Source organism: Pipistrellus hanaki, assembly GCF_964339955.1.
Source record: "Pipistrellus hanaki genome assembly, chromosome: 3".
In the NCBI taxonomy this organism is placed as follows: domain Eukaryota; kingdom Metazoa; phylum Chordata; class Mammalia; order Chiroptera; family Vespertilionidae; genus Pipistrellus; species Pipistrellus hanaki.
Window position 1 is genome coordinate 130,065,704 of NC_140505.1, and position 15,617 is coordinate 130,081,320.

General features: G+C 32.6%; 1 protein-coding gene across 4 annotated transcripts in view; it reads right to left on the reverse strand.

The window, feature by feature from the left end:
• Positions 1 to 382: 382 nt before the first annotated feature.
• Positions 383 to 15,617, reverse strand: part of CPSF6 (cleavage and polyadenylation specific factor 6) — a 35,178-nt gene continuing 19,943 nt past the window's right edge. For 2 of the 4 annotated variants that reach the window (XM_084878896.1, XM_084878898.1), the window contains 3 exons: positions 15,048 to 15,201; positions 12,393 to 12,582; positions 383 to 5,180 (listed from right to left, as the gene is read on the reverse strand). In XM_084878896.1, the coding sequence (XP_084735022.1) occupies positions 12,396 to 12,582; positions 15,048 to 15,201 (341 nt within the window). In that variant the 3' untranslated portion in view covers positions 383 to 5,180; positions 12,393 to 12,395. Of the gene's footprint in view, positions 5,181 to 12,392; positions 12,586 to 15,047; positions 15,202 to 15,617 lie in introns of all 4 variants that reach the window. The other 2 variants (XM_084878895.1, XM_084878897.1) reach the window with 1 other exon arrangement.

The following is a 15,617-nucleotide window of genomic DNA, read 5'->3' on the forward strand; positions in this document are numbered from 1 at the left end:
TTATATTACATACTAGAGGCCCGGTGCACAAAATTCATCCACTCGGGGGTTGGGGGTCCCTCAGCCAGGCCTGTGCCTTCGCAGGAGCCCTTGGGGAATGTGACTGCTTCGGAGGTGGGAGACGCTCCAGCCACCGCAGCTGAGCAGCACTCCTGGTGGGAGCACAATGACCACCAGGGGGCAGCTCCTGTGTTGAGCATCTGCCCCCCACCCCAACCCAGTGGTCAGTGCACGTCACAGTGACTGGTGGTTCTGCCACTTGATCAATTTGCATATTAGCTTTTTATTATATAGGATAGAATGGCCAATAGATAAAAATTCTTCAAACCATTATACAATGGTTAATAAATTATAAATCAAGCAAAAAGAACAAACTGCAAAGTATTATAAAAACTGGTTTATTTTCAATACAAGATAAATACCATGCTTGTTATTAATGCAGTTTAAGGCCAACAATGGCCATATAGTAAACTGCTGAACAATCACCTAAATGCTAAAGAAAGAAAAGACAGAAAGTAAACATTAAACACAAAATTGCAATTACAAACACTTTAATAAAATGGAATGAACTTTCTAGTAGAAGCAAATATGGAAGTCTAGTTATCATGGACACCAAAAATATGTCATTTGATTACCTTACCTTTTGCACAGAAACCTTATTGTGTGAAGTCACCATAGAGTCTCAATAGCTAAAATTTCAAGACTATCTTTGGCCTTCTGGTATTAGACAAATTATTTACAAACCATGGATACTGGAATATGATACAATAATTTTGTTAAGGTCTTTCCATCAAAATTGTGAAACAACTTTGTAAGGCTGTACAAGGCTGTAAACTACTTTGCTAATATACCAATGGATGAAGAGGAAGAAGGAATAATAGACCTGTTTTAAGGCTAAAGTCATCAATGTTATAGATGCATTCCTTGGAATACACTATTACCCCAAAAATTCCTTTCCCATTAAATACCACCTGAGTACTTCAATTTTCAACATAAAAAAATAAACATGAATCCACCATTGTATTTTAAAATAACTTACAAAATGCTGAGAAGTGTTACATAGTAACAATGTAACAAGAAAAATCTTCAAAATGAAATGTTTACTTTCATTTGAGTCTAATTATGAAATTAATGTAAAACATTTACAACCATGGCAGAGTTTTGGAATACTACTCACACATGGAATGGAAAACTCTCTGTAGTACATACTATCTGCAGAAAACGTTTTAAAATTTGTGTGATTTCAATAAAATCCTACCTAATATTTTAAAAGACTCCCATTACAATTTTAATATAGCAGGAAGTTTTAAAAACTTTAAAAACCATACTAGCTGAATACTCAAAGTGATTGCCAAAAACCTGAAATTTAAAAAAAACATTGGTTAAGACAAATCTAAATCTGAACAGGATACAATTGCCTCAATATTCTGAATATTCATAAAAGTTCATATTGCTTCTTTCTAATGCCAAGAAAGAAGAGTATAGGAACTTCCTCCCAGAAGCCTAGACATTTAAGCACATTTTCTATTTCAATTTAATGAAACTTTAATCCTGAATCTTCTGATTTCTCTAAATTAAAACTCTCATATTACTACACAAAGAATGCTATATGTAAGGCCACATTTTAATAAATTTATAATTTTTGGTTGAGTATTTATTTAAAAATTAGTCTAAGGCTTCTAAGAGTCAAGTTGCTAAAAAATAAAAAAATAAAAAAATAAAAATACACCAGTGTTTAAACTGAAAATTAATGTAAAAAAAAAAAAAATAGTAAAACACCACCACACACACTTTAAGAACAGAAAAATAGAATGTAAAATCCCCACTTAATGTATTTTAGCACAAAAATGTCAGATACGTACAATGGATAAGCGTGCAATTAAGTACATACAACTGTGGGAAACATTTACAGATGGCTATGGGATGCAAATGAACTTAATGGATTAAAATTTAAAGGGTAGGTATTTGCAAAGTGCCAAGAACTTTAATACTATATTCTTGGTAAAGAATCAGAACATAAACTTCCTCTAAAAATAACAAGCTGAACCTTAAACACAAAATTGGGGCCATCTTATAAGATACAGAAAATGCAAAGATCATTCAGGTAAAAAAAAACAAAAACACAAAATGTCGAGAGCACTCTAACAGAAAGTCTTGTAGTAGCATCTCATTGTACAAAACAGTATGTATTTATTTAATTATTGGCACATTTAAATACGTAAGGGAAAGTCTTTACCCTTCCAACAATTTCCCCCTTCACTATAAAATGTTATTCAACATTAAAACCTGCGTTTAAGAACTGAACTTAAACTAATTTAAAAACAAAAACGCAATGTTCTCCATAGGAGAATTAAATTAAAAAAATACTTTAAGCTACAATCCATAAGTTACTTGTGAACTCCAAATTGTAGTTAACTGCTTAAGAATATCCGAGGTAAAGGGAACATTAGATGAACTAAACTATGATCACCAGCCACCTCAATGTAGTCCAAATCTTGCTTATCAAAACTGACAAAATAAACTGGAATATCTTTTCTACAACAAATGTCCTTTAACTAAAAGCAGCACACTTCAATTCAAAGTGTTGTTTCAAGAAGCAATACTATTCAGGTGCTGTCATCACACACATAACTTTACTGACTAAAAGGAATGTGGTTGCATAGCATTAATAAATGCTGTGGTTTAAAATTAAACTCAGATTTGTTTTCATATCCACTGTAACTAAGAAAAAATTGAAGGGTCTATGGACACACACACTTTTTTTTGTGTGTGTGTGTGTCTATGTCAATCAAGATTTATCTCTTTGGATTGTTTTTATACATAAATTTTGTTTCTTTCAAATCACATCAGCCCATAGACAACAGAAAGAATATGAATAAAACAAGGATTGAAATTTTCACCTTTACATCTGTACATTCATATGTTATCAGGCAGAACAAGACTGTGAAATTTAATTAGTAAAACCAAAAAGTTATTTACTTCTGATGACACTTAAAAAATAATGAAATAGTAGCAATTAATTCTAGTACACTCACACTGTCTGCAATAAGTCACACAATGAGATAAGACATGTAGGGAGAAGAGTGACATAGATGAGCAATTAAAGGGTTCCACTGATAAAAAGTGAGAAAGTAAATGAAGGATTTAATTAGCATAAAATTTCCAGTTTCATTTCAAGTTCAAACATCGATTTCTATGATTCCATTTTAACAATTTTCAGAGAAATGTTTATTCTCATGGATATTTACTTACCTTTTTAAGATTACTATTAACTAATTCCCCTTGTAATAGATTTATGTCCGTACTTTGCATTAGGACATTATAATTAAAATATAAAAAACTAGGAAATGACAAAAAGGAAAAACCACCTATATACAAAACAAGAAAATCGATTTTGATACAACTCTCAAATAACGTTTGATACAACTCTCAAATAATGTGCATTTCAACAAGATAAAACACTTTTAAGAATTTGAGAGCAAAGAGTTCTGATAAACACCAATGATCCCATGCATAAAAACTCAACAAAATGTTTTAAAATAAAACTGGCAGTAATATGGTATAAATCATTTGAAACAGTTAATTTTGAAAGAACTAGTGTGACAGCACACAGATTAAGTGAAGAACTGCAGTGCAAATCTCAGGAGGGTTCTACAGTTGCACATGACATAATATCTAGGGCACCTAAACTTTAAGCATTGTCCTAAAATTTGGCGATACTCTTAAAAAACCAATGTGTATTATCAGAAAACTTCTCAAACTTTAAAAATATTAAAAGCAATTTATAACCTGCTTAAGGATTTTCACTCAAGTTTCTGTAGTGATTCAGAATAACCTTTCTATAAAATAACTAATCAAGGTGACACTGCCTATGCTAATTTTGCAATTAAGAAGATATGCTAGGCAAGTGCTTACACTGTGGGCCTTTATGCAAGGCAGATTTTGGGGGAAAATTCTTTGATTAACTAAGTAACTCTAGCATGAATCATCAGGTTGCATAAAAATACATAGAATTCTTTAACTATGAAGATAGATAGGGTTTACCTATAATCTCCCATTACACACATGGGAGAATACAACCTGATGTTAATAAACATTATACCCTTCAGAAATCTATATAGTAACCAGAAAATAAAACTAAGGCTCTCTTTACTCAAATTTGTCTGCTGCATGACTGTATTTACACTGCCCATGGCTTCAAAAATTAACCATTAGCACTATCAATATAAAACCACAAGTAATTGCCGCATCAAATAGAAATTGTCAAAATATTTCTTCAATGCCTTAAGTTTACAATTAAGCATTTCAGTACATTTGTGTTGTACTGTTGCTGTATTACTATAGCAAATAATGCATGGATTTTAACTAAAATGTTAAAACCACAAAACTGTTTTGACCCCAACACGCTGCCTGAATTGCTATGTCTGTGAAATTTCAGTTTATAGGTTTACATACCATTCAGCAAAACCACAAGCTAACTAGGTAAAAAGAGCTAGAAAAGCAGAATATAGAAATATTAAATGTCCGTGTAATTACCTATCCTAATATCAAACTAAGGGCAACAGACACTTAATTAGTATGTTTAATTCACTGAATGCAAGATTAGATTGATGCATATCCAAAAATGCTATTGCAATGCCTTTTTAGAGGACAGTATAAATGTCATAATAACATTATCTTTAGATATTGCTAAACACAAGACTTTCCCTGAGGTGTAAACATCAAATAACTTGAACAGCTTTACACATCAGCCCCATTAAACAGTTTATTACAACACTACATCTATTGTAATCAAAGTGGTGCTGTTTACAGACATTATCATATGAACATTTTTAACAAGAACAAACTACTATAAAAACAAGCATTTACTTGACATTTGTTTCAATTGCTTGCACATTATAATAGCCAAAAAGTATATAACCAGTAATAAAGTTGCAAAAGCTATAACTTTTAAATCACACAGGTTTTCCTCAAATAAAAACAGTTAAGCAACATAAAAAATAAAAGGAGAGCTACTGGTTACCATTTATGCAGATTTGCTTTATTCAGATCTATTCCTGTTCATTTTATCCATGAATCCTTACAGGTTCAGTTCAATCACAAGAAGCAAACTGCTGGACAAGCGTCATGTTTCCCTCATGAAGACTGCTTTGTCTTGGAAGGTGTTCCTCTTCCTTCAGCTGTAATGTGTCAAAATTTGTGATGTAGATTTTGCTATTCCCCATATACACAGAAAAACGCTGGCTTAACTATACAAACACAAGTCGTGCATCTATTTCACTGTTATGTATTCTAACACAAAGTAAGAATTAATTGAAACAGTAGCTGCCTTTGTGGTGGAGAAATGTTCCCAATATATGTGATGATTAAAACTTGAAGACATACTGATTTCATTATTTTTGGACCTTAAGTCTTATAAATTTAATGACTAAAACAGAAAAGAAAAAAATATAGCAGCTACTGTTTCTGTGACGCTAGAAACATGTCATTTTCTAAAATATGCATACTACAAAAGTAATTTTTCAATGCTTGATTTTAATGTAAATATTTTCATCCAAACACATATCAATTCTATAGAATGGATTAACAATTAAATGCGAAGTGAATATAAAATGCAATAAATTATTTTACAAATTAGTTGTATTTATTTGACAGTGTACAGGAACTTTTGCAAATGTTATCAACCAAAGGGTCCTCCATGTTACAAAATTTATAAATATATAGCTTAGTATGCACATTTAAATAAAGATAACATCCATGTACAAATTTTGACATAATACAAATTTAAAACATTTACTTTACTTTCACTCTAATCCTCCTATATATTTAAATATCTAATGGAATAAACTAACCAAAAACAAGCTAAATAGGGATCCACAATAAATTTCATTGAAAACGCACATAAAGAAAAACCAAATTTGATAAACTAAAATTTTAAGAATACATAAATGTGCACACTTCAAGTAGAGATTCACAAAAAAGCCATTCAATTTACTTGGATAAGTGATCACTGAAACATCAGTTATTTAAAATATAAACCCCACAAGAGCACTTCAATAATCAGAGGCAAAAGAGCACAATATTTAGTGATATTTTGCCATAAGAAAAATTTTTGCTGTATAATTATGAGTACTTAATATTCTATCAAACTATAAATTTTATTTATGTTCTATCCTCTCCACTAGGCTCTAAGAATTTTAAGAGCATCAGTACACATATCACATTCACACTGCCTAGCAGTAAAAACCTAAATTGTATAACTGCAAAAGGAAAAAGCAATGTTATAATCTTGAACTTTTTGTTTTAAATAGTTTCTATTTGCCCGTTTTTCAAAGAGATAATTACGCCATTTCTAATGTTACCTGTTACAGTACCCTTATCTTATTGTTGATGAACCTTTTGATGGAATTATTTCATGAAAAAAAAATCTAGAAAGGCAGCTTTAATATTTTATTTTTATTATTTGCAATGCACTTTTAAAAACTAGTATAGTTTTAAAGAGACAAGGAATATATATATATAAAAAAAAGATTACTGAAAAAGTAATAAATCTTATTGCAAAAAAATGCTATCACCCTATATTTTTATTATTCTGGGAGAGATGAATCATTAAGAGGGAAAAGTTATTTAAGGTCACAGTGAACAAAATAAAAACAACCAACCCATCCAAATATCATAATATACACTGCAACTTTATATCATTCATCACTCCCAATGGAGAATTTTACTGCTTTTAATGTAGAAAATTCCGTTCATGAAATTTTAACATACACCTTTATCTAGGACGAATGCACTCATCTTTTGCATAATTATACTTTATAGCTAGATCTTTACTATTAGTAAGTTTCTCAGTTTCACCATACAGACATAAAATCTGGGGGATACTCTAACAGTTTTTATTTCTATTTCTAAACACTTTACAGTTATCCATTTAGAAATACAAAATATACAATCCCAAATGAAAGCAAATTTGAAGGCAATACAACCCATTTCCAATAATCTGATTCCATATTATAGTCTCAAATTTCTATGTAGACATCTACATAAACAAAGGTATCAAAAAGAAGCTTAAAAGCGACAAATACATTCAATGCTTTTGTTTTGAGAATAACATTTGGTCAAATCTTTTCATGTCAAAGCCACACAATTACTTGCTTTATCAGTTATAAAATTTCAATAGAGAAGCATCTGCATTTTGAGATTAATGTAAAATTAAGTCAATAGTAAAAACTCAAATTATGAATGTTTGTTAGAAACTAGGCAGATTTGTTACCATCAGTATCTTAAACCCATGGCAAATTCATCTGTCAAGTAAAAGATGCAAGTGTATATTTGATATGGCTCTTTTATAAGTTTTTACATTAGTATATTTAATTTAAAGAATGCTAATATGCCCTAGCTGGTTTGGCTCAGTGGACAGAGCATCGGCCTGGGGACTGAAGGGTCCCGAGTTAGATTCTGGTCAAGGGCACATGCCTGGATTGCAGGCTCGATCCCTAGCAGGGGGCATGCACGAGGCAGCCAATCAATGAGTCCCTCTCATCATTGATATTTCTATCTTTCTCCCTCTCCCTTTCTCTCTGAAATAAATAATACTTTTTAAAAAGAATGCTAATATAATTTTAGAGAACCACTTTTAATTAACCCAGTGAAATTAAATTCACTTTTACCTCAAAAATTTTCCTTAATGAGAGGAATGAACAAAAAAGAAGTCTCTAAATATAAGTTAAATCATTTTAAAAATAAAATTCATTCCTGCATTGACATAGATATATCATACAAAATTCTGTCTACTGTAGATGTTTTCAAAAAGTTCCCTTACTACCAAAACATTTCATATTTTTGGCTTTCTACCTTTAGAGTTGGTACTTACCTCATTTAAACTAAAGCCTTTTATTACACTATAAAACCTTTATATGATGTTAATCTAGGCAGTTCACTAAATAGTAGAAATGAACTTTACCACAAACAAAACTCAGCTTTGTCCTCAAAATTTCACAAAATGGACATTTCAAAATAAGCTTATGTCATTTAGAATTCACTGTGAGAGTTAAAACATGCTACCACAGAAAGCAAATTAGTAAATTTGGATAGCATATATGGCAAACTTAGCCCTTTATTGGTTATTAAGTTCTTGTTAAACAATGCTAACTAAATATTCATTCAAAACCATCTAATTTACAAACTAAAACAATGATAATAAATTCCACATTAAAATGGAAAGAGCAAAGCCACTCACATTGGCATGGATTTTTTTTTTTTTAAAGAGGGACACTATTTGTAAACAACCAAATTCTTAGACCACAATGAGCAAAAACATACTATATACCCATTCAAGAGATCACTTCCTACCCTCCTGAACTTTAGACAGCTGGTAGTCAGACAGGTTTTACAAATAATAATAAAAGCAAAGAAAATTAGAGTGAAAGAAATGAGAACTAGCATATCCAAAACCAGCAGTAAGGATATACAGGAAATCTCAAAGAAAACACAGGGCTGGACAGTACAAGGCAAACCTTAGATGACCTAAGAGTCGCAGAAATAATTTTAAAATTTCATTATCACCAGCATCATTCATCAGATAATTAAGAGAATTTTAATTTCCACATAAGCCTTAAAATTAACACTCTTAAGATGAAACATCTTGCCTAGCTGGTTTGGTTCACTGGATAGAGCATCAACCTGTGGACTGAAGGGTTCTGGGTTTGATTCTGGTCAAGTGCACATGCCCAGGTTGGGGGCTTGATCCCCAGTGGGGGTTGTGCAGAAGACAGCCGATCAATGATTCTCAGATGTTTGTTTCTTTCTCTCTCTCTCTCTCTCTCTCTCTCTCTCTCTCTCGCTCTCGCTCTCGCTCTCGCTCTCTCGCTCTCGCTCTCGCTCTCGCTCTCGCTCTCTCTCTCTCTCTGTTTTCCCCAAATTAATGAAAAGCTATATAAACTGAATAAGAAATGCAAAGTGCCCTAAATCTTATGCAATAACATTTAAGATCATGATATTTATGGCAGAAGTAATCACTCAGCAAAAAGAAAGTGGTTATTTAACCCATATTCCATACATGATGCTTAAATTTTTTTATCAAAGAAATGGATAATGATTTGAGAATATGTGAAACTCATTTATCAGGGAAAGATGAATAAAGAGTATATAAAAAAAATAATTTGGGCCCAAACTGTGTAGTTCAGTGGTTGAACATCGACCTATGAACCAGGAGATCATGGTTCAATTCCAGTCAGGGCGCATGCCTGTGTTACAAGTAGGGGGCATGCAGAAGGCAGCCCATAAATGATTCTCTCTTGTTGCTATTTCTATCTCTCCCTCTTCCTTCCTCTTTGATTTCAGTAAAAATATATTTAAAAATAATAATTTGGTTTCAACTCTTCAGTACATAAAGAGAAACTGAATTCTTAACAGAAATAATAAGTGGAATACAACCTAAAAGAAAGTAACTATGAAAGTAAAATTTTTTCTCTAAGTGTACAATCTTACAACACTGAAATGCTTTTGTTTTGCTCAGAGTGGTCTGAAAAATAAAAAATTACAGCATATAAAGCACAATGTATTTACATACCAAAATTTACAATACTGATATTTCATTGAAATATTATCTATTTAAACCTAGATATTGTATGCTTTTAGAAAAACTAATACATTTTTTAAATGAGAATGCAATTAACATTACCAACAATTCAAACACAAAAAATTAAAATAAGACAGACATTAACAGCTTGCCAACATCATAATGTTTCCAGTTAAATTAAGAATTTGCTCTTTTAGGCATTCATCACCATTTTAATAATAGATTACATTATTTTATTTGTACACAGACTTTCTGACATTCATTTCAGCTTCCAAGTTACTCTTATTCCATTTAGTCAAATTTAAGATTTACCTGAAAGCTCAAAAGGACCCATATTTAAAAACTTCTAAAAAGGTCAACAGACCTTAAAATAAAGGTGATTAAATGTGCAGATACTGTTTATTTTTAAAAGTTTTTCACTTGATTATATTTAATCCCACTTCCCATCCCTACATCAACAATAAGTTTGGTATATAGCAACGATATATTCCAGAAAAACAGAAATGTTTGCACTAGAAATGCTTATGTAAAAATATTGTTTGGATGAAGGCACATAACAATATTGCAACTCAATTTTGATTAATGTACAAACAAAACATGAAGATTCTGGTATGGTACACATCAGTGATTAAGAAAAATGTCAACAATAGTTTGCAAGTTAGCAATTCACAGTTAATGTCTGACTCTAACGAAATTCAAGGCATGATATAGTTAGGTGTACCCATTACTGGAATGTAATGTTAGTTAATTAAAAGTATTTAAAATCAACAATGAACTTTTCAAGGAGTTTACTTGGCCGACTATGCTAGTTTAAATAGAACTAGTATGAAAACTCATTAAAAATCTAACTTGTAGGACCTATACTTTACTATAAAATGAAATGGCTGATAAGCATTCACGTAATAAGTTGGCCACAATTTATCTTAAGCAATTGATGGAAACTGAGAATTTTTTCATAAGATGAAATAATATCTGTTCAACCCAGGGGTATCAAAACCTGTATCTCTTAAAATTTAATATTTAAATTTACATGATAAAAGTATTCAATTCTTACTCATCCAAAAAACATTTATCCACTTTAATAAGCCTAATTTTAAAAGTGAAAGATGTTTTACATCATGCCAAACCAGTTTGGCTCAGTGGATAGACTGTAAGGTCTCAGGTTCAATTCCAGTCAAGGGCATGTACCTTGGGTGCGGGCACATCCCCGGTAGGGGGTGTGCAAGAGGCAGCTGATCGATGATTCTCTCTCATCAATGTTTCTAACTCTCTATCCCTCTCCCTTCCTCTCTGTAAAAAGTCAATAAAATATATTAAAAAAAAAAAAAAATGTTTTACATCATATAAAAGAGACATTTTGAGAACTATTTATATTAAGTTCTATAATACAATACATGAAGGGCTATTTTAAAATTGAAATTTTGATAAATATAATACATATTTTGAATGCCCTAAGACTCCTAAAGTCATTAAATGTCAGGGTTAGGGTATTGAAATGCAAGAAAAAGTATTAAAACTGGCTGTCACTTCAAAGAGCTCTTAAAATAATGCAATAGATTATTAGGCACCATAAAAATAAGATTGACATGCTTATTTACTAAATTACCAAAAAAAAGTATCAGTTCCTAAAACATATTAAACTGCTCTTCCATCACAAAATTATACATTGATAAAGTCTTTAATTCTGTCCATAACAGTTTAAATACTAATAATTACCATCACTGAATTTTCAATGTTTCCCATGATTATGGGAAATAACTATGTAAAGAGTAGTTACCTATAAAGGTAAGTTTTAGTCTAATTCAAGTATGCCATCAACAAATATAGAAAAAAATATTTGTTTACAGAATAACCTTTGTGTCACATGCACAAGCATTTATAGTGCCCTCCTCCCACTTTTCACATGAATAAATGCTGTTCACAATATAAAAATAAAATTACACGTGAAAATGAAGTAGAAACAGACAACTCTTACTGCTTTATGAAAAAAATGTACACAAGAAAGTTTTAAAATACAGAAAAAAAAAGACAATGATTATGATTATGAATGAAACATCAAAGAAAATTATTTCACGGTTATTCTAACCTGGGATGAATAATTTGACACAATTAAAAATTTTTATATATAAAGTATCCCGAACCCATTTTAATTGAGTAAGTTTCATATCTTCTTTGCAAATTAAATTAAAGAGTACCATGTTTTGTTTTTTTCTTTTAAAAACAAAAACCAGGTGCTAGGAAAAGTGTCTTTACTAAAAATTGGGGTTTTTTTTATGTCGTTGTTTTTAAGTAGAAAAGCTCTTTCAATGTTGAGAAACCATCCTGTATTTTTTAAAGTTTTAGGGATGAATGAATGAAGTTAGTTCCAGAAGAGAAATTGTAAAATTTACTTTTTAAAAATTTACTTTTTAAAAGTCCAAGCACATTTTATGTATATATGAAGAATATATGAAATAATCCCTTTATTTTATATTTTAAGTCATATGCAAATTATGTGGTTAAGAGAATTCCAATTTTTGGATTTTAGAAGTAGAAAATGAGTCCTCTTGATTATTTTCTTGCTTCCTTAAGATCCTTAACAATCTGAAAACTAAACGTTATAACTCAGCGATACAATATTCAAAGATAAGAGGTCAAATTTACCTGTCATTACTCACCTGTCATTTGTCTCAGATGGTTCCAGAAGATTAAACTCAGAACAAGTAGTTGGACCATTTAAAATGTAGGTATATACTGTATAAACAATGGCCTCGGAGTTATAATTACTGTTAATAATGCATATACTAAATATAATAGGTCAAGGAATACCCACCTTCTAACGGTGACGATACTCGCGCTCTCGGTCGCGCTCTCGGTCTCGGTCCCTATCTCGGTCACGGTGTCTCTCTCTTTCTCTGCTTCTCTCTCTATAATAATCATCATGACGATCTCTACTGCGAGATTTATGACGCCGACTCTTTTCTCGTGATCTACTATGGTCCCTCTCTCTTGATCGTTCACGTCTTCTAAAAAAAATTACTGGATTAATGCTCTCCATAACTGTATAACTTAAGATTCTCAATATTCGGTGTTTGGGGACTTTCCCTCCCTCCCCATGTGGGAGTCTGTGCTGTTGAGATTTTTTTTAAAATATATTTTATTGATTCTCTACAGAGAGGAAGGGAGAGGAATAGAGTTAGAAACATTGATCAGCTGCCTCCTGCACACTCCCCACTGGGGATATGCCTGCAACCAAGGAATATGCCCTGGACCAGAATCAAACCTGGGACCTTTCAGTCCACAGGCCAACGCTCTATCCACCGAGCCAAACCGGCTTCGGCTGTGCTGTGAGATTCTTTCCCTTTTCCTATGTGGGAGTCTATACTGGTTCTTCATAAATTTTCATCTTTGATATATATATATTAATTCCAGTATTTAAAAATATCTAAGGCCAAAAAAAAATATCTAAGGCCAAAAACATTTAATAGGCCTAATTCAGATTTATGATATCCTGAACTATCAATGACTTACAAACACACCTATAAGCATAAATTAGAAATTCCATTTTAAAAAATGCCCAAATATTAGGAACCTGGCACACATCATGTTTTATCTATTATAATTGGTAGTCTAAAACAGACATATATTGTTCACTGAATAATAAACAGGAAGGTAAGCCCTAGCTAGTTTGGCTCAGTGAACAGTATTGGCCCACAGACTGAAGGGTCCTGGGTTTGAATCAGGTTAAGGGCAAATATCTTGATAGCAGGCTCGATCCCCAGCCCTGTCAGGGCTTGTGTGGGAGGCAACCAATCCATGAGTCTCTCCCATCAATGTTTCTCTGTGTGTGTCTCTCTCCCTTCTACTCTCTCTAAAAATCAATGGGAAAATAGCCTCAGGTGAGGATTAACTTAAGTAAACAAACAAAGGTAAAAGAGAAAATTTCAAAGGACTTCTTTTTCAAGCTAAAGAACATACAGAAGGTAGTTCTGCAGATATAAAATTCATGAAATCACTCGATATACAATGGGACCTAAATATAAGAAATTACCACCTATTGCCTGGCTGGTGTGGCTCAGTGGATTGAGCATCATCCCCAGTAAATGGGTATGTGGGAAACAGCCAATTGATATTTCTATCTCTTTCTCCCTCTCCCTTTCTTGTCTCTAAAATCAATAAAAACATCTTTCTTTTTAAGTTTAAAAAATTACCATCTATTAACACAGGTTACCTAAACCCATACATAAATATCCATTTTACCTTTATAGCTAAAAAAATGTTATATATTATTAGAAAGTTTCTTAGGAGTGACATGTTTCTTGGGAGGGCTGAGAAGAGTGGTGGGAAGCAAAGAAGAAAACCCACTAATTACGATCACTAGTAAAAATTGGGACACTATTCACATTGTTACTTAATGAAAAGAAGTGTTCCAAGGACCACTTAAAAAACAAGCAAAACAAAAACCCCACAGGTAATTTAACCAAGTATGCTGCCTAAAATACTTTTAAAAATTATATTCTAAATTTGAAATTCATTATTAGGTGCTTATTTTGGACTTAAAATGTTTAAAAGAAGATTCCATGAGATGTGGTTACCAAAAGGGTAAGAGGGTCAGGGGATTTTGAAGGTAAAGGGGATCAAATAAATAGTGATAAAAGGACACTAAGCCCTAACTGGTTTGGCTCAGTGGATAGAGCATCAGCCTGTGGACTGCAGGGTCCCAGGTTCGATTCTGGTCAAGGGCATGTACCCTGGAGGCAGCTGATCGAGGATTCTTTCTAATTGATGTTTCTAATTCCCTATCCCTCTCCCTTCCTCTGTAAAAAAAAAAAAAAAAAAAAAAAAAAAATCAATAAAATTTATTTTTAAAAAGAGACTAGACTTTTGATGGTGAACAAACACAGAATGCAATGTGCAGATGATGTTTTATACAATTGCACACTTGAATCTGTCACCCCAAGAAATTTCTTAGAAGAAATATTGTGATGAATAGGATGGATAAGGCCCCTTCCACCTTTCAATGTGTACAGTGAAAAGAAATATAAATTAATAATAAATAGGAATAGATTATAATAAGTACTATTAGAGAAATAACAAAACCTGACAAAACGTCCTGGGAGAAGACTCCTGCTATAAGTTAGACTGAGTTGAGGCAGGAAAAACATAAGCCATGCCCTGGCCAGTGTGGCTCAGTTGGTTGAGCAGCATCCCATTCAATTCCTGATCAGGGCATATGCCCGGGTTGCAGGCTCGATCCCCAGTAGGGGACATATAAGAGGCAGGCAGCCCATGGATATCTCTTGGTCTTTCTCTTTCCCTCTTGGATCAATAAAAATATTTTTTCAGGAAAAGGGCTCCTAACAAAAAATATATAAAGTATAAAAACAGTGAGATGATCAAGCGTAAACATAATCAAAGCCCTATTTAAAGTACATATTTTTCCCATTTGTAAGCAGGTTTGAATAGAAATGAGACAGGAAATTTTTACCTTGATCCAGAACCATAAGACTTGGATTCAATTCCATGAAGGCAATCTTGCAAAGAGCTAATAAGAACTTTGCAACGATCATCAGCAGATACTTTGGATTGTTTAATTAAAGAAATTGCAGTTACCAATGTCTCAATTGCACTCCCATAATCACCTGTGAGGGGAAGAAGAGGGATTGAAGACAAATTTCATTTTCAAAATACCACCAAACCATCTCTGCAGAAAGAGTATAAAGCATTTTACAAAAGGAGTGAACTTCAAAATGACCACAGGAGATTTCTTAGTTTTGTTTTTTAGTATTTTACCATTTGCAAAAGGCTTTTCTGTGCATAAAATCAGCAGTTTGTTATTATTATACCTATATGAAGCAGGTTACCATTTTGTAAATATGACTAGAAGCCCAGGGCATGCACTGGAGAGGGGGGATGGTTCCCTCAGCCCAGCCTGCCCTCTCTCACAGTCCAGGAGCCCTCAGGGGCAGGAGGCAACCTGGTGATCAAGGGAAGGTGACGCCCCATCACACCTCTGCTGCTGCCACTGCTGGCAGTGCAATTCTTGGACAGCCCTGGG